Below are 26,862 nucleotides of genomic sequence, written 5' to 3' on the forward strand. Positions count from 1 at the left end.
ATACAAGGCATCGGCCCTGGAAGGACAATCTGGTGGGGATCGCATTTGCGTGACTGTTCAACTGTTGTTTATTTTTTGTAAATGTTTTTGTAAATTTTTTGACTTTCTGTACTTTAATAAAGGAGATGTTGCGTGTTTAAACTTGTAGAAATAAAGAAATGTTTTTACCTCCTGTACACAGGACCTGCACAATTCCAGTCCCCGAGGGCCGCAAACAGGCCCGGTTTTCAAGGTTATCCTGAAAACTGGGCCTGTTTGCGGCCCTTGAGAACTGGAGTTGTGCAGGCCTGACTGACTGTTCTGTACACCATCCTACTGTAAATGTTTTGATTTTCTGTGCTTTAATAAAGGAGATGTTGCGTTTTTTAAATGTTATGAATAAAGAATTTTTTTAATAACACCATACTGTTGTGCTGACTGTAAACCATACTAACATAATACATGTAGAATAAATGCATACTTTTTATTTTTTCGGGTTTATTATACAGTATATATAAAAAAAAGTATTGTATACGGTCTGAAAACATCAGCATACTGTTTCAGGTATTCTATCCTAATCAATAACAACGGCCACTAAACTGTAGACTCCGGTACGTGTTTTTTTTTACTCAGATTCAGCAATGTGCAGGCATTTTAACACAAACCGATATTATCCATCGAAATCCCTCCATTTGCCGTTTTCCGCATGAGATGACAAAGTTTTCTTTTCTGAGGAATAAAAAAAAAGTAAAAGTTTTACCGTAATGGTTAGTCAGTAAGTCCCCTAAAGAAGTTCCCACAGTCAGTCCCACCAATAATTTTCTCGTGGGCGTCTCCTGTTCACATGTGCATACGCCTACCGTCGATGTGATGACACGCATATGCGTTTCAAGAAGGTTCCAATGCGCATGCGCCTAGCTTTTCACCAATTGTGCTGTATCTACTGTAGAAGCCGCTCAGCCAATGATATTGCTTACAGGAGAATCGCTTGACTTTTGAATCGCATTGATTTTGATATTTTCAAAATAAAAAAAACAGAATAAAATACGGCAACATTACTCACCATAGACTTTCCCAATCACGCCGAGCCACTGCCAGTCCCGTATTCTTGATCATGCACGTCGTTGACAGGTGACAGCGGGACTACTGCACCTGTCGTCAGCTGATGAGGCTGGAAATCGCTTAGGTACATGCAAGCTTGCTCGAAACTGTAGGCGAAATCCGGCTCAGGCGGCAGGTATCCGGGCGGGGACAGACAGCAAGGGTTGCCGGTCACCAGGTTTTCACTGACAGTCGGACCGTTATTGGAAGCTGTCGCTGTCGCATTGCTTGTCAGCGACTGACGTTTCTTAGTTTGTTTTAACACGACATTTCGCCTTTTGCCGTCTCCATGATCATAGATACGGGAAAAACCCGGTGATACACACCAATACCCTCCAATAAAATCAGGATCATTACGAAAAAAACATGGATCGCTACATAACTTTTTCCTTATTGCACGCTTCCACACAATTGAGCATCTGGCGAAAAATTTGTAAAAGTCATAGTTTTCGATAAAATACTGATAAATTTAAACAACTGTTGCCATCTTATCATCTGTTGCATTAATCGCGGCCCATATTAAATAAGCGTACGTTCTGTCAGGTTTTTGGAACACGGACTGCAGTTGTGCACTCATCTTGGAACTCTCAGAACAATAGAACACAAGACATTGCGCATTTAGGGGCTCATGCAGAGAGCATAGATAAGGAAATAGCGCCATCTTCTGGTGAAAAAAACTAGCCAGAAATCCTTAAACTCGGGAGAAAATGGCGCGATTTTTAGAAGTGCTCTGAAAATTTTCAGAGCTGTGAAACTCGCCAAACTCGTGGCGAGAACCTGAAACTCGCCATGCTAATATAGCGTTGTATTCCAGAAGCTCCGAATCGCTGGAACACGCCAATATGTGCATTAGTATGGCGAGTTTCAAATAGCCAGGAAAAGTTGGCAATTTGCAGTTTTTTGCCGAAATGAGTTAACGACGTTCCCTGCATAACACCTTCACTAACGGCAAATCTGTGGCTATTTTACAGCCATTTTAAACTTTTTTAACGTTCCTCTCTGCGTAAGCCCCTTAGTTTTAATATGAAAAGCCTAAATTGATACATTATTGTAACTTCTTCCTTCAGTCCCAAGGCCAATTTACAATGGACCACTGTGGTATTTTTTTTAAACACTTGCAAATCGACACATTACTGAAGCGCATGCGCATTACAATTCATGAATATCTGCCATCTGGCGGATACGCGAAGAATTGCAACCAATTAAATCCGAACCATTATCAATAAACACATCAACCGCGCATCAACCGCGGGTATGAATGCGGTATAAATGCGGTCAGAATGCGGCATGAACGTGGTGAAGTGCGGTGAAGTGCGTGGCATTCGGAAAAAAATCCCGGAAAAATTCGGAGATGTTGGAGAATAAAAGGGGGCGCGGCTGTATATCAGCTAGAGCTCTCTACAGCAAACTCTTGTGTGCAAGGTTTGGTGTGCCTAGATATGGCTGTAACCATAGTTCTTGGGGGTTACATTATGCTGCTGTTATTCTCCCATTGCTAGATTAATTTCTCCTCTGTTAGCCAAAGAGTTAGAAGGGGTTAAAAAACAGAAGCCAAAGTGTCTGAGAGAAGAAAACAGAGAGAAGGAGTGGGGGGTGGGGGGAGGGGGGGTAATTTCAACAAACAGGATGAAGAACTCAAGAAAAAGACTCCTGCTGATTGGAGTGAAATAGGACACTTGGATGCTGCCATAAATCATAACCTCTTCTGGAAAGTGGCTCATTTGGTTACTGAAACTCAACTAGAAATAGCCGCTTCTTCAAACATGAGGGTAAGAAAATATACCAATTGTGTTCTCAAATTATATGTAATTGTCAAAACATTGCTACATTTGCAGAAATAGTAGCAGATGTAGTTAAAAAAAATGACAGCACTTTCTGTTTCTTGAAAAAGTTTAATATCCATTTTCGAGAAATATTGCTGTAAATTTGTTTTGTGAGAGCTCTCTAATCACCACTGCGCGTTTCTAAAAGCATGATCACTGCAATGCCATTTTGGCCACATTACTTGTGCAAGTTAAGTACTGTGTGAGCTCTTCAGTTATTCTTGACAAATGCAATGTAAAAAGCATAATGTGTTTTTTTTTATTTTACTTTACGTGGTTAGATTTCTATTCTAATTTTTCATTGAGCCATTAAGAGCATCTTTCATAATGCACATGTAAAAATAGTTACATGGCATGGCTGACCTTTATTGCAAGTCTGTACTACACGGAAAACTGAAATTGCAGCTTTCTATGTTTAAATGTACCTGTGCCATTGCATGTTTACCCTTAATCTTGTACAGCTATTTCTGTGGCATATAAACTGTAATTGCATTTTTTCACATGACATGACTAGCTATGAATATTTTATTTCTTTTTAAGGGATATTGTGTTGTATTGTATGTATTTATTTTTATAGCGCTCTTAATGTACATAGCGCTTCACAGCAGTAATTCATGTGACAATCGTATAAATAACAAATAATACAAATAACAGATCATGGGAATAATTGCTTCAGACATAACAGTAACATTTAGGAAACGGAGTCCCTGCTCCGAAGTGCTGGTAGGTCGGAAGAACGTATTATCTACAGTATACACACGAATCAAAAATTACTTCCATTGAGTATATTACAGGTAATAAAAAAAATCTGTCCAAACGCTTTTTGAACACTCATCTGCATACTGTCAGAATATAATTCAAGATTTCCAATTACTTTTTTCGCTGGGCTCCTGCGGTCTTCCATGTTGTTTATTGCCTGGAGGAGTGCGGCTTCTGCTAGAAGCAGCAAGGTTAAAGCTAGCAAAGGACAAGTTTAACACTCTGGGCATGAGTCCACTCCACAAACATGTAATTTAGTGTGTGAAAAGAAATGTAGAATAAAAACAGGCGAAATGTACAGATTCATGTAAATATTATTATTATTTACCTTTATATTGCACCAACCATTTATGTAGTGCCCTTATGTATTGTAAACTAATGTAATGGGTTATTTATTTGCCGCTTTATACAGGGACTTAGTTCCCCCAGATATTGCTACAGATTGTTACGTGGCTTACTAGGAAGCAAAATCTGAATTTAAGTAACCATTGTTTTTAGCCATTGGATTACTTACAAAAATAATCTGTGATTGTTTACTATCTAGTACCATGAGATGATGTTATTTGTTGGCAGCAGAATACAGCCTTCTCTGTCTATAGAAAGGTAGACACTGTAATGAGTATCTTTCATCCATCTCAGTTTGCTATCTGTATTTCCCTTCGCCATGTAGTAAGGCTGCAGAAAGGGGTTCCTTGCAAATTCTTAAAATGACTTTCCCCAGGGAGCCCTAAGGGGCTTATTCTTTATCAGCTGAAGCAACTGACTTCAATGGAAAATTTTGGCGGAAAATACTGTAGCACGGTCGGCTGCTATGGTTGATATAGAATAAGCCCCTAAATCAGTGGGTTTCAACCGGGTTTCCACGAGCACCCCTCAGGGGTTCCACGGCCATCAGGGGGGGGGGGGGGAGAGCTGGGACAATGTCTGACGGTGAGTTGCGGCGGCACCTCCACATTACAGTGACAGGTGGCTCCCGAGCTAAGAAGAGACTATTCTTCCTCGCTCTGCCTGTTCTGGTCAGCGCCGTCTGACAAGAGGGGAGAGAGGATTGGGCAGGCGGGCGCGTGCTCTCGCAATGGGGGAGACACACACGTCTCCTGCAAATGCCCCTTTTGTAACACTGTGAGTGTGTGTATGTAAGTGGGAGAGTGTGTGTGTGTGTAAGTGTGTGTGTGTGTGTGTGTAAGTGGGAGAGTTTGTGTATGTGTAAGTGTGTGTGTGTGTGTGTGTGTGTGTAAGTGGGAAAAAGAGAGTGAGAGAGTGTGTATGTGTAAGTGGGAGAGAGAGTTTGTGTATGTGTGTGTGTTAGTGGGAGAGTGTATGTGTAAGTGGGAGAGTGTGGGTGTGTGTAAGTGGGAGTCTGTGTTTAAGTGGGAGAGAGTGTGTACAGTATGTGTAAGTGAGAGTGTGTGTGTATGTGTGTGTGTAAGTGGGAGAGTGTGTGTAAGTGGAAGAGAGAGCGTGTGTGTGTAAGTGGGAGTGTGTGTATAAGTGGGAGAGTGTGTGAGTGTGTGTGTGTGTGTGTCTGTGTAAGTGTGTATGTAAGTGGAAGAGAGAGTGTGTAAGTGGGAGTGTGTGTGTAAGTGGGAGTGTGTGTGTGTAAGTGGGAGTGTGTGTGGGAGAATGTGTGGGTGTGTTTGTAAATGGGAGAGTGTGTGTGTAAGTAGGAGAGTGTGAGGGGAAAAGAGATGGAGCGATGGGGTGGGGACCGAGAGACGGAGCGGGAGGGTTGGGGTTCCCCAGAATTTCAAAATCGAATTCTGGGGTTCCCCAACCAAAAAAAAGGTTGAAAACCATTGCCCTAAATTAAACAAAAAAGGCTTCAGAGGGCTATGGTATATACAGTATGAAGCCTGAATTTACAGCAAAATGTAAGCTAAGAGACACATTTGGGACATTCAGGTCTTAACATCGACGGAACAAGCTATTTTGTTCCTCTTCTTGTACTAGTTTGCAATTTTGGGAGTGGCTGTATGGACATAGAAAAAGTTAGTTAGGCGCTGCTGGCTTACATATTCTAACAGATACAATGCTGCCACCAGGAAAATCCCATCCCTTTCATTTTTACCCAGGGAAAGGAATCTCTGCCACATTGAGTTGGTTTAAATGTCCAAACGAAATAGATCAGATACTGTCGTTGTTATAAACATGGTTAATAAGTGTGTTACACTTAATGCTACTTTTTTCAGGAAATTGACCCCAAAATTCTTGAAGTGAGATGCCATTTCTAGAAATGTCACATTTAATACATTACTTTCTCTTAGTTCTGCATGAGAGGTGTTTCATTGCCCCGCACTTCCCTTATTCTTTCCTCCGCACTCCTCTCTTCGTGGTTTTTGCTGCTTCAGTAGCTATTCCCACATACTCTTCTGCTTTTTCATGGGAGGTGAAAAACTTGATGCATGATTCGGTAAAGATCTGCAGGGTAGCAGGGTATGTTAGGGCAAATGTTCTTTTTTTGGTTATGCAGCGCTGTGCATACTGGGCTGAAATCTCTTCTTTTTTGGTATATTATGACTGAGAAGTCTTGGAATATTAATATTTTATTCCCTTCATACTGTAGCTGTTCGGTTTCTTTGAAAGCCTCGATGATATTGTTTTTTATCATTAAAATCCAGGAAGTGGGCTATGATGGGTCATGGCTTAGAATTCTGTTCTCTGAGTTGCCCTATTCTGTGGGCTCTCTTCACTTCGCCTTTTCTTATTATTCCCAGTTTTTCCGGCAGCCATCTTTGAGAAAAGTTTAGCAGTTTGTTTTGTTTAAGGGACTCTAGGACCACTATCATTCGAATGTTATTTCTCCTGGAGCGGTTCTCTAGGTCATCCATTTTCTCTTCTAAAGCTTTGTTTTTTTTTGCAAGTCTGATATTTTTTCCTGCATTGAGCTCAGAGCATCTTCCACTGCATTTACTCTCATTTTCTGTTTCTTCAACTCTGTATGCATGTGACGTGAGTTCCCCCCCGAGCTCATTAATAGCTTGTTGTATTTTCTCATAGTTTAGGTTTTGCTTGGGCATTACTTCTTTAGCCATTGCTTTTGCTATTATATTGTAGCCATGCATAACAATGTCTACAGTCATCTCTCCTGCTGGCAGCAAAACCTGAAAAGTTACAGGAATGCCAGCAGTAATTATGGAGGTTTGCCCTCACACCCTGGTGAGGTGCCCTATGCATGATGGGAGTGGGTACATGCTCTGAGTCCCTAGTTAGTGACATCAGAGATGTGCCTGCTTCCTGAGGTATATAAGGCACTACACTGCCTAAAGTTAGTGCGCGGTTGCTGCGGGTTGATGTTACAAGGTGAAGGTGAAGCAGCAAGTTCAAAGGTGCCCACTAGTGCAGTAACTAGTGGCACCATTCAATATCCAGCCAGAGAAGACCAACTGTGTCCAGGGACCTGGCACAGGGGTGATCTCCCTGCGAGGGAGAGGGGATCCCACTCCATTGGGAGGGCGTACCTTTCAAAAGGGAGCGCGGAGCAATGTGCGGCTGAAGAAATGACTGTGAGGGGCAGCTGGCCCTTATCACCACGCACAATAAAGATGGCTTGTTCAACGAGAACCCCATGGTGTGAGTCTGCAATTCCTCTACAGGGGCCCTCACCACCAAGAAGGAGTTCCTCATCAGGACCATCTGCCTGCGGATGCATAGATCCTGATGAGGTGGAGGCGCTGCACATGATATAGGTAGGACTCGCCCACACTACCTCAGCTGCCTGTCTGGCTTGACATCCCCTAATAGCTTGTCCGGGATGGGAAGGGAGCGAAGATAGCAGGGATACACCATGAAAAATAAAAAATAAATGCATACAATAGTGTAATAAGTTCTTTTCAATCTGGATAAAACATGTATGTCTTGGCTCTATAGCAATGCCTACTTACAGCAGGTCAAAAGGTAAAAAGCATTGATCTACACAGCAGGTAGAAAGGTGTCAGGATCTTCAGGAACAACAGCCCAGGTTTACAGCATAAGAAATCAGCACCTCAGCTCAGACGTCAGTAGATGTGAGTGGATCAGAGACATGCAAAAGAAAGGCAGACCATAGTGTCGATCGTGCATAAAATTTATATAAACAAACAACAAATTTTAGGAATTGTACTCACATTGTGTACATAATCATAGTTCACATAAGGCTTTACTTGAGGCAAATGGAGTGCTGGTTCAGTGTGGAGCAGCTCACCGGGGATCTTCTCCTTAGACTCACAACAGACCGGGTGGGAGATGGCGTCTGACGTCACATCCGCTGTTGGGGTGACGGCATCCGGTCTTGGAGGCAAACGGTGGGGGAACTCAGCAACTCTGAAGCCTTCAGTAGAAAGAGCAGCTGCAGCAATGAAAGTGGCTCTACGCGTTTCGTCGTACTAGACAACTTCCTCAGGAGCAATGAATAATTCTCAAATGAGTTGTGGGTTTATATATACTAAACAATTGAACAAATAAGCAATTAACCAATTTAATATAACAATTATATAATTGAAAATTTAAAAGATACACTGGTTCTCCAATAAATAGGTACATAACTCAGTGTTCAAAAACGGCGCAGTGTTAATACAAATAGGCATTTAAAACAACATCTAAGTAAATGAAATATCTAAGTAAATAAAATTCAGGATCTAATCATGATGATATTCTAGGTATTTATAGGGAGCCATAACTAATTGGTTCTTATGTACTCACAGAGCAAAAACGAGGGAGAGAGAGGGGAGAAGAATATAAGAGTGAATTAGTAACATATTAGTAACATATTAAGATTGATTAAAATATACACTTATATGTATCAAAAGTAATAAAAAGTAATAAAAATATAAATATACATAAAATATATATAAATATAAAAAAACCTTTGTTCATTTAGTAAGTGACCCAATATTGATAATAAAAGGCACCTGACATATAGCTAATGTCAGTGGGAGAGGTCGCAGAAAGGATATACAGAGATAAGGGGCCCGAGCAGACCGTGCATTAGATAAGAAATGGGATAATCTCAAATTCTGCATTAAGCCCATTTGGCATTAATGTTTTTAATTTGTGTATCCAATACATCTCACGTCTGCTCAGATCTACATCTCTGCTGCGTCCCCTCCAGTGTTGTCGCACATGCTCAATGGCAGTGAATTTTAGTCCTTTAGTATTGGAATTGTGGTACTTAGCAAAATGTTTGGACACACTATGCGTTAGTATGCTTCTCCTAATATTGCTGAGGTGTTCTACAATACGTGTTCTGATGGCTCTTTTAGTTTTTCCCACGTATTGTAGTCCACAGGGGCATTCTAATAGGTATATGACATAGTCACTATAACAATTCATATATTGCTTTATTTTAAAGTGTTCTTTGGTTACATTACACATAAAGTTCTTTTTGTCTGTCTGTTTATGTTCACATGCCTTGCACATTGTGCAACCAAAGAAGCCCTCCAGATTCTGAAGCCATCCTTTATTTGTTGTTTCTATCTTTTTTAGGGCACTTGGAGCGACAATACTCTTCAGATTTTGTGCTTTTTTAAAAATTATTCTTGGGTTCTCTGGGAGTGTGCTATTTAAAATTGGGTCACTCTTTAAAACATGCCAATGTTTTCGAATAATTTTACCAATATTGCTGGCATCTTTATTGTAAGTTGTCAGAAAAGCTGTGTCAAATACATTGTTTTTTACTAATGGTGTTGTTTCTTCTTTAGGTTCTAATAAATCTTTTCTATCCAGGTTTTTCGCTTTATTGAACGCAGTGTCTAAAATTTCTTTCTTATAGTTCTTTTGTTTAAAGCGTGACTCCAAAGTTTTGCATTGTTCTTCAAATACAGTTTCTTCCGTGCAATTCCTACGCATTCTTCTAAATTGGCTATAGGGGACATTATCCATCCACTGGTGATGATGGCAACTTGAACGCAAAATATAATTGTTGCTGTCTACATTTTTAAAAAACGATTTGGTTTTAAGAAGACCCTCTTCAATATATATCACCAGATCTAAATAATTGATCGAAGACTTACTTGAAGTCGAGGTGAATTGTAAATTCATGGTATTGTTATTCAGACCTGCTATATAGTCGTCTAGGTCTGTTTGGTCACCCTGCCAAATTAATATAATATCGTCAATGTAGCGCCGCCATAGGACAACACCCTCCCCCAGCATGCCATTGGGCCAGATGTTTTGGTCCTCCCAAAAACCCATGAATAGGTTTGCATAGCTGGGGGCAAATTTCGTTCCCATGGCGGTGCCACATTTCTGTAAATAAAAGGTGTCTTCAAACAGAAAAAAGTTTTTTTCCAAAATAAAAGCTATAGTTTCCAGAATAAAGTCTGTCTGAGATATATGCAATTCTGGATCTTTTTCTAGGAAGTATTTTACAGCTTCACAGCCCAAAGAGTGTCTAATGGATGTGTATAACGAAGACACATCTATAGTGGCTAGGATGTAGTCCTCTTTCCAAACTATTTTGTCTAATATCTGTAATATTTCTGTTGTGTCTTTTAAATAAGATTTAAGATGTTTGACATAATCTTGCAAAAATGAGTCTATGTAGGCAGATAGATTTGAGGTGAGGGAGTTTATTCCGGAGATGATTGGTCTTCCCGGGGGATTTATAAGACTCTTGTGAATTTTAGGAAGTAAATAAAAGATGGGAATCTGTGATGTTTCATTAAATAAAAATTTGAACTCCGGGTCTGATAGAATCCCTGAGTCTTTCCCCTTATCTAACAGTAATTTCAATTCAGTAGTGAATGTTTTTAATGGATTTCTCTTCAGAATTTCATAAGTTAGAGGGTCTCCCAACAGACGATGAGCTTCTTTCAGATAATCTTCCCTATTCATAATAACAACTCCCCCACCTTTATCAGCTTGTTTTATAATAATATCTGGGTTTTCTGTTATCTCATCTAGTGCTATTTTTTCTTCTTTTGTTATATTACTCCTAATTTTGGATTTGGTGTTTTTTGTCAAATTTTCAAAATCTTTAGTAATTAGGTTATAGAAGACTTCTAAATAATTCCCCTTATAATAAGTTGGATAAAATGTAGACTTATTTCTTAGGTTGGAGTGCTTAAATTTTTCTGGTTCTTTAATAACTGGCGGATTTAAATTTGATTGTCTTGAGACAGCATCTTTACTTAAAAAGAACCTTTTCACAGTTAGCTTTCTGAGGTATTTGTTGGCGTCTAAAAAGAGCTCAAAATTATTTGGCCCTGTGGTCGGCGCAAAGGATAATCCTTTTGAAATTAAATTTTTTTTTTTTTTTTTTTTTTGTGGTACAGAAAGTGTAATTGAACTTAAGTTAAAAATGCTACTATTTTCTTTAGAGTTACTACATTTCACTCTTTCTTTTTTCTTTCTTCTCCCCCGTTTGCCTCTTTGTTTATTTCCCCTTTGGGCTGAGAGAGTCTGTCTTCGATCTCCTGAAGTGGGGCAAAGGAGTTTGGTATTTCCCAAACTTTGAGAGGATCTTCTAATTCTAAAAAATCACTTGATCCTGCTGCTTCAATGGGGGAACGTGATCTACTAGTTTGGTGCTTTCTTCTAGATTGACTTCTATCTCTCTCTTTTCTCCTTTCCTCTCTTTCTCTTCTTAGTTCTCTTTCTCTTTTTAATTCTTTTTCTTTGAGATATTCTCTATCCCTTGTCTCTCTATCTCTTAGTTCTCTCTCTTTAAGTTCACTCTTAATATCTTTTGATCTTTGATGTTCTCTTTCTCTTTGAGTTTCTCTCTCTCTATATGATTTCTCTCTTTGTTCTTTTTCTCTTAGTATTTCTCTCTCTCTATTTCTCTCCCTCTCTCTCAAACGTTCTCTCTCTCTATCTCTCTCCCTCTCTATTCTCTGTTCCCTCTCTCTCTCATGGGCTCTGTTTCTCTGATATTCCTGTTCTCTGTAATAATCCTTATCATTAGAACTTTTTGTATCTGCATTAGATGCATATGGTCTAAGTGAAGTATTTGATATAGGATATGTATTATCAGGTCTAGAGTCTCTATTTCCTTTCCATTGTGGATTAGGTCTATGATGAATATTAGTATTGGTATTATCCCTTTTATTAGCAGTATTGGTAGAATAAAGTTTATTTTGATCAGAAACTCTAAAATAATGGTCTCTTTTATAATTGTCTGGTAGGTAATTCCCTTTCTTTTTTTTCCATTCTCTTTGTTCTCCTTTCTGGTAATCTATTTCATCTCTTGTAAATTTAGTAGATTTATTAGTATAAAGATCATTTTCTAATTTGTCTATTTTCTTCTTCAGCTCACGATCTTTTATCTTAAATTCTGCCGTGTCTTCTAAGTGTGCTAATTTTTCTTCTATGATAGTGACTTCTTGATCAATTATTTTTAGCTTTTTCTTATGTTGATTGATTAAGGATTCCATTAGCTCAAACGAGCATTTGTCTATAATGGCATACCAGTTTTTGACAAACTCTTCATCATCTAAATTAGAAGATGGATTTTTTGAAATTCTCAAGCCTCTAGGAATCCTATTGCAGTCAACATACTTATTAAGAAAACTTAAATCAAGCCATCTTCTGGTATCTTTAATTAACAGTTTATCCAGTTTGTAGAATTCTTCTTCTAACAAGCTATGAGTGATAGGTGATTGTGTAGTGGTGTTATCATTAAAATTAAAAATTAAGTGAAAAGGTTCTTTTTAAGTAAAGATGCTGTCTCAAGACAATCAAATTTAAATCCGCCAGTTATTAAAGAACCAGAAAAAAAAAAAAAAAATTTAAGCACTCCAACCTAAGAAATAAGTCTACATTTTATCCAACTTATTATAAGGGGAATTATTTAGAAGTCTTCTATAACCTAATTACTAAAGATTTTGAAAATTTGACAAAAAACACCAAATCCAAAATTAGGAGTAATATAACAAAAGAAGAAAAAATAGCACTAGATGAGATAACAGAAAACCCAGATATTATTATAAAACAAGCTGATAAAGGTGGGGGAGTTGTTATTATGAATAGGGAAGATTATCTGAAAGAAGCTCATCGTCTGTTGGGAGACCCTCTAACTTATGAAATTCTGAAGAGAAATCCATTAAAAACATTCACTACTGAATTGAAATTACTGTTAGATAAGGGGAAAGACTCAGGGATTCTATCAGACCCGGAGTTCAAATTTTTATTTAATGAAACATCACAGATTCCCATCTTTTATTTACTTCCTAAAATTCACAAGAGTCTTATAAATCCCCCGGGAAGACCAATCATCTCCGGAATAAACTCCCTCACCTCAAATCTATCTGCCTACATAGACTCATTTTTGCAAGATTATGTCAAACATCTTAAATCTTATTTAAAAGACACAACAGAAATATTACAGATATTAGACAAAATAGTTTGGAAAGAGGACTACATCCTAGCCACTATAGATGTGTCTTCGTTATACACATCCATTAGACACTCTTTGGGCTGTGAAGCTGTAAAATACTTCCTAGAAAAAGATCCAGAATTGCATATATCTCAGACAGACTTTATTCTGGAAACTATAGCTTTTATTTTGGAAAAAAACTTTTTTCTGTTTGAAGACACCTTTTATTTACAGAAATGTGGCACCGCCATGGGAACGAAATTTGCCCCCAGCTATGCAAACCTATTCATGGGTTTTTGGGAGGACCAAAACATCTGGCCCAATGGCATGCTGGGGGAGGGTGTTGTCCTATGGCGGCGCTACATTGACGATATTATATTAATTTGGCAGGGTGACCAAACAGACCTAGACGACTATATAGCAGGTCTGAATAACAATACCATGAATTTACAATTCACCTCGACTTCAAGTAAGTCTTCGATCAATTATTTAGATCTGGTGATATATATTGAAGAGGGTCTTCTTAAAACCAAATCGTTTTTTAAAAATGTAGACAGCAACAATTATATTTTGCGTTCAAGTTGCCATCATCACCAGTGGATGGATAATGTCCCCTATAGCCAATTTAGAAGAATGCGTAGGAATTGCACGGAAGAAACTGTATTTGAAGAACAATGCAAAACTTTGGAGTCACGCTTTAAACAAAAGAACTATAAGAAAGAAATTTTAGACACTGCGTTCAATAAAGCGAAAAACCTGGATAGAAAAGATTTATTAGAACCTAAAGAAGAAACAACACCATTAGTAAAAAACAATGTATTTGACACAGCTTTTCTGACAACTTACAATAAAGATGCCAGCAATATTGGTAAAATTATTCGAAAACATTGGCATGTTTTAAAGAGTGACCCAATTTTAAATAGCACACTCCCAGAGAACCCAAGAATAATTTTTAAAAAAGCACAAAATCTGAAGAGTATTGTCGCTCCAAGTGCCCTAAAAAAGATAGAAACAACAAATAAAGGATGGCTTCAGAATCTGGAGGGCTTCTTTGGTTGCACAATGTGCAAGGCATGTGAACATAAACAGACAGACAAAAAGAACTTTATGTGTAATGTAACCAAAGAACACTTTAAAATAAAGCAATATATGAATTGTTATAGTGACTATGTCATATACCTATTAGAATGCCCCTGTGGACTACAATACGTGGGAAAAACTAAAAGAGCCATCAGAACACGTATTGTAGAACACCTCAGCAATATTAGGAGAAGCATACTAACGCATAGTGTGTCCAAACATTTTGCTAAGTACCACAATTCCAATACTAAAGGACTAAAATTCACTGCCATTGAGCATGTGCGACAACACTGGAGGGGTCGCAGCAGAGATGTAGATCTGAGCAGACGTGAGATGTATTGGATACACAAATTAAAAACATTAATGCCAAATGGGCTTAATGCAGAATTTGAGATTATCCCATTTCTTATCTAATGCACGGTCTGCTCGGGCCCCTTATCTCTGTATATCCTTTCTGCGACCTCTCCCACTGACATTAGCTATATGTCAGGTGCCTTTTATTATCAATATTGGGTCACTTACTAAATGAACAAAGGTTTTTTTATATTTATATATATTTTATGTATATTTATATTTTTATTACTTTTTATTACTTTTGATACATATAAGTGTATATTTTAATCAATCTTAATATGTTACTAATATGTTACTAATTCACTCTTATATTCTTCTCCCCTCTCTCTCCCTCGTTTTTGCTCTGTGAGTACATAAGAACCAATTAGTTATGGCTCCCTATAAATACCTAGAATATCATCATGATTAGATCCTGAATTTTATTTACTTAGATATTTCATTTACTTAGATGTTGTTTTAAATGCCTATTTGTATTAACACTGCGCCGTTTTTGAACACTGAGTTATGTACCTATTTATTGGAGAACCAGTGTATCTTTTAAATTTTCAATTATATAATTGTTATATTAAATTGGTTAATTGCTTATTTGTTCAATTGTTTAGTATATATAAACCCACAACTCATTTGAGAATTATTCATTGCTCCTGAGGAAGTTGTCTAGTACGACGAAACGCGTAGAGCCACTTTCATTGCTGCAGCTGCTCTTTCTACTGAAGGCTTCAGAGTTGCTGAGTTCCCCCACCGTTTGCCTCCAAGACCGGATGCCGTCACCCCAACAGCGGATGTGACGTCAGACGCCATCTCCCACCCGGTCTGTTGTGAGTCTAAGGAGAAGATCCCCGGTGAGCTGCTCCACACTGAACCAGCACTCCATTTGCCTCAAGTAAAGCCTTATGTGAACTATGATTATGTACACAATGTGAGTACAATTCCTAAAATTTGTTGTTTGTTTATATAAATTTTATGCACGATCGACACTATGGTCTGCCTTTCTTTTGCATGTCTCTGATCCACTCACATCTACTGACGTCTGAGCTGAGGTGCTGATTTCTTATGCTGTAAACCTGGGCTGTTGTTCCTGAAGATCCTGACACCTTTCTACCTGCTGTGTAGATCAATGCTTTTTACCTTTTGACCTGCTGTAAGTAGGCATTGCTATAGAGCCAAGACATACATGTTTTATCCAGATTGAAAAGAACTTATTACACTATTGTATGCATTTATTTTTTATTTTTCATGGTGTATCCCTGCTATCTTCGCTCCCTTCCCATCCCGGACAAGCTACTATTGAAAGGAATCTGTACACATTCCTGGAAGGTTGAGAATTTGATCAGTGATCACCTTCACACATTTTATTTTGAATTTTAATTTTGTGCACTATTTTATCACAGATTGGGTGTGGTTAGCGCCGGTAACAAATCACTTTAAGTTCACTTAGTTGACATCCCCTAATACCATCATGCGGGAGACTCAGGAGTCCTGTTGCCTACAAGTGCACCACCAGACACGAACATGTAATGAGGGCTGGATAGACCACAGGGGCCAATGTGAGATTGGGTGGGTCAGACCAGCGGGAACACCCGTTACAATATCATAATCCAAGCTTTGTTGTGTGCATGGAGGGTTGCTATCTTCAGAGGATTCTTCCCTCAGATTTGATTCTTCTCCCTCATGGCCAACGGCCATTTTGTGAGGATCCTTTCTCTTATCTGTTTTCTCTAATCTCTTGACTTTTTGTTGGCATTGCTCTGTTTTTAACAAGATATTTCTCCATGGACTGGAGGTCGGAAGTCTCCCTCTGAGGTGGTTGTCTTTTTAGGTAATTTTTTTCCCATTTTTTTTTGCTGATATTTCGAATTTCCCTTGGGAGCCAGCAGGAGCTTCACTTCAGTGTGTCTTACTCCTTTAGTGCCATACTGGAAGTCCGCACTCCCCTCTTCTAAAAGAATCGATACACAGTTTAAAAAAAATTATTGCATTTACAATAATGGCGTTTAAAAGTTAATTGAAATGTTATGACTTTTACACAATAATTTAAATGTTTTTTTTCATTTTATCATTTTATTTGTGCCTTCCTAAAATTTTACATACAATGCTATACAGATGCTTTCCCCACGGTTTGTGAAGATCAAGTTATATGTTTGCAAACGTTGCAAATATATATGCCAAGATCCCTCAGCCAGTCACAAACATAGAACAGTCAATGTGAAAGGAACATTTTGCGGCACATCAAGGAATGTGGTATATATGATTCAATGCAGCAAATGTGACCAAGGACGATACATTGGTGAAACCAGTCAAAAACGTCAAACCAGAACGAACCTTCACAGACCCAAAATAACATACCATGAAGAAGGAAGATATTGCACTCTAGTGGGACACAACTTCTCACAGCCGGATCACTCCATAAACTACTTAAAAAATCCTTAATAGAAAGTTTAAAAGTACTCAAGAACGGAAAACATTTGAACTCAATAATACACTTTGACAATAAAACAAGAGGGCTTAATGCTGATATGGGGTTTTTAACCCACTACCGTAAGTTTTTGCAATGTTTCTCCCTGCCTCTCTGTGAATTTTACAATTAACCCCCTCCCCCCCTGCATCCCCAATCCCCTGCACACTGCTGATTAATGTATGGTCCTGTGTCTCAAATCAAATCAAATCAGCTTTATTGGCATGACGAAAGAACATTTCAGTATTGCCAAAGTGTGAATAATAGGGTGTGGGGTACAATGATTACACAGTACCTGAATAATAGAGGTAGGGTATAATGATTACACAGTACATGAATTATAAGGGGTAGGTTATAATGATTGCCCGGTACATGGGTAACAGTTACACACAGGGATTTGGGGATTAGTGGTCAGGTGCTGATATAGTGTGCAGCCAGTTCTGCTGTGGTTTCATCTTCTCCCAGGAGGATAACTATTTTTTGGTTCTCTTCTATATTATTAAAGTTCTGGATAAGAGCTGTGAGTTTATCCAGGTGGGCGCTCCTCACTTCAGAGTATTTTGTCTCCCTGTCCCTTTCATCCATTTATTGCTCTGTGTCTCTTTAATCCTTCTCTGCATCATCTGCCTTAGATGGCTATCTTGTTTTCCTTTTTTTACATCTGTGTTAAGCTCATGGAATCTTTGTAAATCAGTATTGCTGACCTGAGGAAGAGAGGAGAACTCTCGAAAGCTTGTCCTATAATATCTATTGTTAGTCCAAATAAAAAAGGTACCACCTAATATTGAAGTACTAATTTACTCTGAAGATGAAAGGATATTGACTGTTAGAGGTGTGCAAACTTTTCACTTATGTTCAGGAACATGGAGAAATTTACCCTTATTGTCGAACTTCGAAAAATTGAACTTTTTGAAAATGTTGCTAAGTAAAAATTTTTACAACCGGAAATATAGGTTTTGCTGGAGAGAAAGATAGAGTATAATACAAGGAGACATATCTGTGTAGACACCTAAGATACCTGGGTGACCTGCTAATTTGAATATACTTTGCATGCTCAAATTAACATATTTTGCAGGTATAGAGGTCTATTCTAGTAGCTTCGATAAAATTGCTGCCATCTGGAACGGTTTGACATTTGTGTTATCACGGTATTTAAAAAAAATCTGAAACCATTTCCACAAGTCTCAAACCGTGAGGTAGGAAATGCCAATACCACTCGGGATAGCAGCGATGGTATCTCAGCCTCTTTCTCAGTTCTCCCCCGTGCGATCTTGCCGCAGTCTGTAAGAGCTGCATAGAGAGAGCCGCATTTCCCGTCACAACTCTTACAGGTGATAGCACTATTGTTATGACTATTCGTGACGTGGGAGATTTAAAACATTGTAGGGGCATACCGGCACCCTATACTGGGGCCTGTATCTCCTGAAGCAGGGGGTTCTGGACCTGAAGTATGCCTACGGAGTGGGTAGCGGGAGGGGTTAACCCTTTCATTACCTTAGCGTTAGTAAGGTAATGAAACCCTCCCGTAAGGCCTAAATACCCACCATGGGCCAAATGCCACCTTCCCCCAACCCTGCTACCCACAATAAACCGGGTACTGGTATATAACCCCTTCATTGCCGTAGCGGTTAGCTGCTACGGTAATGAAGCTGCCTGTAAATGTATTTTTATTGCATTGGATTGAAGCAGGGGGTCTCCTAAGCTGGTATTAATACGTATCAGCTCTGGAGACTCCCGGCTTCAACCCAATGCAGGAAAAATACATCTTTTTTTCAAGTCCTACCTTAAATCCCATCCTGCCACCCTTTGGGTGGCGAGATGAAATTGGCAAGTAGCTCGCTGGGGTGAAAGCCTTGATGATGTCATCGGAGTGACTAGAATAGGGTGATTGTATCAGAAATGCTAGTTGGAGCTGATTTTCAGCTTCCGCTCGGTGTGTTTGTGCAGGAGCACTAGCGTTTGGGGAGATACACTTCCCGTACGAGTTTGGCAGGTTATCGGAGCTTTCTGAATAGCTACCTTGCCAAATCATATGGGAACTGCTCAAAAAGCTTGATGAGTTGGTTATCAAAGCTACTAGAGTGTTATGGGAGTTATATGTTGATGGGTACTCTACAAAATTTGTCTAGCTCTTTTAAGTTTGCACCTCTCTATTTATTATAATTTCAATGCCCTTTTTCTTTGAGTCAAATGCAAGATATACTGTAAAAAAATACAAAACATCCAATTCATTGATATATTTACAAAATGCCTATTAAAATGCTGTACTTCGGTGTAAATTTGCAAAACTCTACCAGATTGTGTTCAATTGTGATAGTGAGTGACATCTAATTTAGGAAATAATTTAGCAGAGCCGACCCAAGTGTTCATAGTGTTCAGATTGACAGCACACGTCAACTACATTTCCTCAACCTGAAAATGCTGACCAAGTGTAAGTGATCTCATGTTAAAAGCACGTGTTTTGTATTCTTTGAAGAAAAAAAGCAATTTAAAAGCAATTAAACTGCCTGGGTATAAATATGGCCTTAGACAAACAATGTGCATGAAAAAATGTATGTATTAAAATCAAAAGATTACATAGTTTCCTCATTTTACAGGCTATATTCAGCGGCTTAATAACCAGGAGTGTATGTCTTTGGTGATCACTGCTTTGTGAAGGTGAAAAAAACGGCGCTAGCTCTATTAGTGTTTCACTAAAAAACTATACAGTGAATGTTGTTAACAAAATCAATTGATTATAGCAGGTATTCAAAACGTGCTCAAATAACGTGCAAATAGTGATATTTAAAAGGTTCAAACCCCCTGCTCAAACCCAGCTGGTAGGGACTGGTTTCGCTAGTCCCGCAAATCGTCACTCCTGTTGTATTCCAGGGGGAGCATGGAGGAAAATAGAACAGAAAAAAACAATCTAAGTGTAAACAGTATTTAAAGTGCAAAATTCAATATCTTGTCTTGGCTCGTATGTTGTGCCTACTTACTGTACAAGATGACTATTGGAGACCGCTTCATTAAGTGGAGAACAACATCCATAGCAGAGACCATTGTGTGTCTAAAACGCTTGAAAACAACTTACATCTTGTAAGTAGGCACAACATACGAGCCAAGACAAGATATTGAATTTTGCACTTTAAATACTGTTTACACTTAGATTGTTTTTTTCTGTTCTATTTTCCTCCATGCTCCCCCTGGAATACAACAGGTTTGGTGATCACTTACATAAGTAAAGGTAGTTACTTTTGTAAGTGATCACCAAAGAGCTACATTCCTGGTTATTAAGCCAATCTGAACACTTGGGTCGGCTCTGCTAAATTATTTGTTAAATTAGATGTCACTCACTATCAAAATTGAACACAATCTGGTAGAGTTTTGTCAATCTTTAGCCAAACAGTATCATTCTGCTTTTTGTGACATACTTCTGATTAATCTATTTGTCAAAAATGGTCATGTGACACATTTTTGAATTTGCTTGAGATAAATGTGCTTAAGAAAGAATGAAACCCTCCCAGATGTGAAGATATGACCGGATTTGATTATCTGAACCTATATTTTGCAGACAATGTAGGATAACAAAAAATGTTTTAGAAATGAGCAAGTATAGATGAGGGGCTTTAATATTTATTTATTTATTTATCAAATGTTTTACCAGGAAGTAATACATTGAGAGTTACCTCTCGTTTTCATGTATGTCCTGGACACAGTTATGATGACTTGGTTACAAGTACGTAGTTACATTAAGTGAGCAGGGCTATACATTATATACAAGACGTTGCATGCACAGTAATAAGCAGGATGTGTTCTGGAGAGTGAAATGCAAATGTCATTTTTTCATTCTAGGTGCTGATGGTAATCGTACTCCTGCTGTTAGAGATTTCACAAATTGTTCCTGTCTTTTCAAGGTAAGTGCTGTGCTGTGTAGAATCATGCACAGTTTTGTGCAAGAATGTAATTTCACAGGCTGGATCCTATGGAAGCAGAGTTGTATGATTGCTAACAACCAGGGCTACCAACAGGGATCTTGGGGCCAATGACAAATGAAAGAAATAGGGTCCCCCTGTTAACCTCCTTCCTCCATTAACCCTCCGGCATGCTGGGGAGACACTGGAAGGGGGAGGGGGAGAAGATTTGGGCCTGGATGTGGGGTGAAGGGGGAGAAGAAAGGTAATGGGGAGAGGAAGGTATTGAGGGGAGAAGGATTTATAGGGGGAGGAAAAGGAGCTATGGGGTGAGAAGGAGCTATGGGGGAGAAGGAGCTATGGGAGAGAAGGAGCTATGGGAGAGAAGGAGCTATGGGAGAGAAGGAGCTATGGGAGAGAAGGAGCTATAGGGGAGAAGGAGCTATGGGGGAGAAGAATCTATGGGGGAGAAAGAGTTATGGGGGAGAAGGAGCTATGGGGGAGAAAGAGTTATGGGGGGAGAAGGAGCTATGGGAGAGAAGGAGCTATGGGAGAGAAGGAGCTATGGGGTGAGAAGGAGCTATGGGGGAGAAGGAGCTATGGGGGAGAAGGAGCTATGGGGGAGAAGGAGCTATGGGGGAGAAGGAGCTATGGGGGAGAAGGAGCTATGGGAGAGAAGGAGTTATGGGAGAGAAGGAGCTATGGGAGAGAAGGAGCTATGGGAGAGAAGGAGCTATAGGGGAGAAGGAGCTATGGTGGAGAAGAAGCTATGGGGGAGAAAGAGTTATGGGGGAGAAGGAGCTATGGGGGAGAAAGAGTTATGGGGGGAGAAGGAGCTATGTGAGGAGCGAGAAGGAGCTATGGAAGTAATGGATGGATAGTATGGGTATGCATCTGGGAGGAGGGAGTAGGCATCAGCCAGGGGGGGGGGGGGTATGGGCCAATGGGAGGGGCGAAGAGTATATAGTAAAATACTTATCTGTTTGTCTTCTCATAAGTGAGGGTCACTTAGTTAAAGTCTTTATCCAAAGCATTATAAGCCTACAGCCGCACCATGGCATGACCACTTTGCTGGTCCTAACACTATCTATCAGTATTCTCCTTTTCCTCTGTAATGGAGGGAGACATGTCGCAATAGACCAGTATTTTACAGGTGCACGAAGTTACCCTGGAGTTTCTTACCTTCACTGCAGAACAGATTAATTTTGTCACATTTTTATCCCACCAAAATCTGGCTGATTTTAAAATGATTCAAAATGTTAAATATGTAACCAAGCTCAAACCAACCAGTCCAGAAAGAAGACATATATGTTACTAAATGGGGTTTCTGAATCTGCACTCCATTTACACAGGGTTTGCTGTACAAGCTTTACCTGGGTAAAACAGCAAGTAAAAACACCCGGGTATTATTTATTTTCAAAATACATACAGTAGGTTGTTAAAAAGTAAAACAGTTAGTTTGTTCCTTTTGGGTGTCATTGTCCAGATGATTGTACAGTATGAGAGGCACCGTCTGAAGCGTGATGAAGCCGGCTGTAGAGGTTGACCACCAATGGCCTCCAGACCCACTGGCATCCTCTTGCTGGTAAGTTGAATATTGTTCCGTCCAGCAAAGTTTTGATCGATGAAATTGCCTGCTGAACCGGAGTCCACGAATGCCAGTACTTGAGTATGAAACCCCTCTACAGACAGCGTCACTGGCAGCAGGATCCTGGTGGGAAGAACGTCCTTGATGATGGGGGAGAGAGGCAATGTTCCCAACGAGACTCTCCGGGATCTCATTGGGATTTGGCATTTCCCGGCTTGTGGGGACACTGGAGCACTAAGTGACCGGAATTGCCACAGTACATACAGAGACCTGCACTGCGCCGGCATTGTTTCTCGGCAGAGGACAGCTTATTCCCTCCCAATTGCATTGGTTCCGGTACGTCCAAAGATGGGGGTGTTGGAGACACGAACGATGGAGCGAGAGACCTTGAAACCCGTTGACGGTAACGAGAACGTTCTGTCCTCCGCTCCTGCAGACGCTGGTCCTGCAGACCTTCCACCCGAATGCACAGGGTGATCAAATCCTCTAGGTTAGTAGGACGTTCCCGTGCCGCAAGCTCATCCTTTAGGGATTCTGACAGGCCCTGCCAAAACGCTGAAGATAGTGCTTCATTGTTCCATCCCGTCTCAGCAGCAAGGGTGCGGAACTCCACCGCGTACCGGGCGACGGAACGATCTGCCTGGGTTATGTGGTGGAGAGAGGAAGCTGCCGTTAATTGCTGCGCAGGTGTGTCGAAGACCCTTCGGAACTCATGGGCGAAGAGGTCGATGTCCTGTGTGATGGGCGCTTGTTGTTCCCAAATGGGAGAGGCCCAGGCCAGCGCCTCGTCGGAGAGAAGAGCCACGATATAGCCGACCTTAGAAATGGAAGAAACAAAACGAGAGGGTGAGAGTTGGAATTGGATGAAACATTGATTAAGGAAACCCCTACATCCTTGGGGATCTTCAGCATAGCGGTTAGGGGCAGGAATACGGGGTTCCATAGCAGACGGAGGAGATGCAAAGACTGTTGCGGAGGCTGTAGAGGCCATGGGTGAAGGTCCTAGACTGGAAGCTCGGGCTTGAACGATAAGGGAATGAAGGCTCTGCTGAAGCAAATCCATCCGCCTATCATTTTGTTCCAAATAAGTCTCTAGCCTGGTGAAGAGATTCGTGTGAGAATTTAAAGTACGCTCCACCTCAGCGGGGTCCATGTTTGTTGGGCTGAGCATAATGTCAGGACGAGCTCACCACAAACGAGGCGGGACCGCGGTGCTGAGGTGGGATAGGATATAACGCCACCCACAGCCACGAGGGCACGTCTTGAGAGTAGAATGGTCTGGGAGTCTGAGTCGGGGCAGGAGAGGTACGGATGGTGGAGGGTGCTGTTAGCCAAGTCCGGGGTTAGAGAGAGAGACGTAATCGTTACCGTTTGCTGGGTTCGGGGTGCCAGAGGTGCGGAGAGTCATATTGCCGTAAGCCAAGTTCGGGATGCCAGAGGAGCGGAGAGTCGTATAGGAAGCCGGTTCGGTACATGAGGAAGACTGTAAAACAAGACAGGACAGGACAGGACTAGGGAGGCAGAGAGTGAGGAGAACAACTGGTTCTATGCTCAGCCGACGAGCCAGTGACACTGCAGGGTATGTATAGGTGAGAGGATCCAATGGCAGCGTAGCCAGGTGGGGGTGTGTGGATGGGCCAGGCTGTGACAGGGATAGGTCCAGAAGAGCTCCTGGAGGAGGAGCTATAGAGCCCAGTAGTAAGGCTGCATTTGATTGCGGCATTGGAAAAGGGCAATGTGCCTTTAAGAGGCTGGTGCGCCTCCGTGTGGCCGCGCCTCCGTGTGGCTGCGTCTGCGGGCGCGTGACCGGGCACGCGCCCAGACCCGATAGCAGAAGAGGGGAACTGACGTGCACGCGCGCGTGCAGAGGAGACGGGGATCGGCGTCCTGGAGGAGGGATCCGTGTGAGGCGCGGGAGGCCCTAGCAGAGCTGCGGGTAAGTGAGGAGCACGCCGAGAGCGGCGTGACTCCCTGTTCATTACAAAATCTACATGGCAGATTGTTAAAAATCCGCACTCCGATTAAATCCGAGGACGGAGAGACAAAAATAGCAGATTTGTAACTATCTGAGGTCGGATTTTTAACAATCCGCCATGTAGATAGAAAAAACCCCTGAAAAAGGCAGACTGCCCATAATTCAGCCAAATCCGCGGACCAAAGGAACCGATCGATCCGTGTCGGATCACAGATTCAATGTGAACTCCGCGTACGGATTTTAACAAACCCACCTGGATTGTATCCAAATGGCGGATTTGGATGACTCTGTTCGGAATTTTTATTGAGGAAAATTTAAACTAAAAGCATGTGATCAGCGCTCAAACCTATAAAACTATACCTGAATATTAGCTAAAATAACCAAGTGCTTACAAAAATAAAATAAATATTTAAGGTGTCCCATATAAGAAAAAACCTAATGTGAATTCTTCACAGCCTGTTGTGGCAGGTTGGGGAATGGCTGCCTTGGGAATATAACAACCCTATCCACAAGGGCTGTATGACATATACAGAGAGATAACAAATGACACAAATATAACACAGACAATAATTCCCTGGCGCACTATCAGATAATAAACCTGACGAATCGGAGTAGTCCCATGAATCAAAAGATGGTATAAAGAAGATCCACAGTCCACAATGTCCCGTTCTTTTACACAGAATGCTGGTCTGAAAATACAAATAAAACAACCATTGCGCAGTACCCTATGGTCAGTATTCCAAGACCCCACCGTTGCTATCTACTTACATAAAAATAGATAAGAATGGGCCTCAAAAGGTTTCTTTAAGTCCCCCCACGATTGGCTCCGACTGATTCCTGCTGCTGGTATCACGCTTTACACTTCCAGCATCAGCATCACCATACCGATTGGGAACAGAAAGGGGCACCAATAGTATAGCACTATAACATTTATTGTTAAAAAATGACAAGCATAAAAACATGCACTCACATGCGAGAATGCCCTATGTGTGTCCTACAACGTGCCGTCCGCTTCACATGGGAGGATGTCGAGGGATTGCAGGGGGAGGCTGGAGCCGGCGTGGGTCCCCGCTTCGTGGCCGCAACTCGGAGCGCCTAGTCCCTCCTCCGATGACGTTCCCCGTCAATCAACCTCCTTTCCTTCCACAGGGCCTGCACGTTGCAGCACGTACAACAAGCTCCACCCTACGCGCGTTTCGTGACTCTGACGTCACTTCTTCAGGGGTAATGGAGCTGTGGGGGCACTTGAGGTATTTTATACCCTTGTGCAACGCTGACAGGGAGTTCCCATTAGTTGAATGTCTGATTGGGAACTCCTATTAATTGTCCACTTGTTGGCTGATACCTGGCAATTCGTGTGTTTAGCAGGTTTAACCACTTCATGCCTGGATAGACAATTGCACTAGATGATTACATTCTAGCATGCTGTAAAACACTTTACAAAAAATTATTTTATACATCAGTATCATAAAAACCATAATAAATTGTAGAAATAAAAAGTAATTAGCAACCTTGTGGCTTATTATTCAATGTGCGAGATAGCTATTTGTATTAATCCCTGTTGCTAACAGCATAAAGGACCCAGAGGTGGAAAGAGATTATTTGCATAGCAAAAAAACAAAAACAGATAACCTGGTTATGCAATATTCAACATCAGCAGTTACAGACCTAACTGTCCCTCAAAAATGCTGCCAGGTCGAATTCGATGTTTAGTCCTCTCGGCGTTAAGGTTTTGAGGGTATATATCCAGTAGCTTTCGCGTCTGGATATAAGATTGATTTTATCACCCCCCCTCCAATTCTGCTTAGGGCAGTCAATCCCTTTACAGATTAACCCTTCCGGATTTTGTCCATGTTTATTTTTAAAGTGACTGGAGACACTATGTGTCTCCAGACCCCTTTTTATATTATAAACATGTTCTGCAAGACGTCGTTTCAATGGTCTACCTGTTCGCCCTACATATTGTAGTCCACAAGGGCACTCTAACAGGTAGACCACAAAAGGAGTCTTGCAGGAAATGAATGATTTGATAGGAAATCTGACACCTGTAACATTGGATTGAAAATGTTTGCATTTACTGCTGTACCTACAGCCAATACATTTGTCACATATAAAGAATCCGTCCAATTCCTTAAGCCATGTTGTACTTTGTGTTTTTACGGAATTGAACGGACAGCTCGGGGACAGTTGAAGCTTTAAATTATTGGCCCTTTTAAACACTATCTGGGGGTGTTTAGGTAGTATTGTTTTAAGTATAGCATCCCCCTGGAGAATACTCCAATGTTTCCTAATTATTTGTGTTATTTTGTTTGACATCCCATTAAACTTGGTTATAAAGGGGATGAACTCTACACCCTCTATTTGTTTTGATTTCTTATTGTCCATACTGATAAGGTCATTTCTATCTATGTCCTTTACACTTTCTAAGGCCTTCTCAACCATTTTGGGATTATATTCCCTCTGGATAAATTTATCCTTAAGATCATTGGCCTGCATCTCAAATATTTCTGGTTGAGAGCAATTTCTTTTAGTTCTTAAGAACTGGCCCTTGGGAATATTGTTA

General features: G+C 40.6%; 1 protein-coding gene across 1 annotated transcript in view; it reads left to right on the forward strand.

Annotated features, from left to right (window-relative positions):
• The first annotated feature begins 2,737 nt into the window (after positions 1–2,737).
• The window catches only part of C7 (complement C7), a 101,134-nt gene continuing 77,009 nt past the window's right edge, over positions 2,738–26,862 (forward strand). Inside the window, exons 1-2 of the mRNA XM_075588656.1 lie at positions 2,738–2,849; positions 20,678–20,739. Of these exons, the coding sequence (XP_075444771.1) occupies positions 2,844–2,849; positions 20,678–20,739 (68 nt within the window). The 5' untranslated portion in view covers positions 2,738–2,843. The remainder of the gene's footprint in view (positions 2,850–20,677; positions 20,740–26,862) is intronic.

The sequence above is a fragment of the Ascaphus truei genome, chromosome 1 (genome assembly GCF_040206685.1).
Source record: "Ascaphus truei isolate aAscTru1 chromosome 1, aAscTru1.hap1, whole genome shotgun sequence".
NCBI lineage: Eukaryota > Metazoa > Chordata > Amphibia > Anura > Ascaphidae > Ascaphus > Ascaphus truei.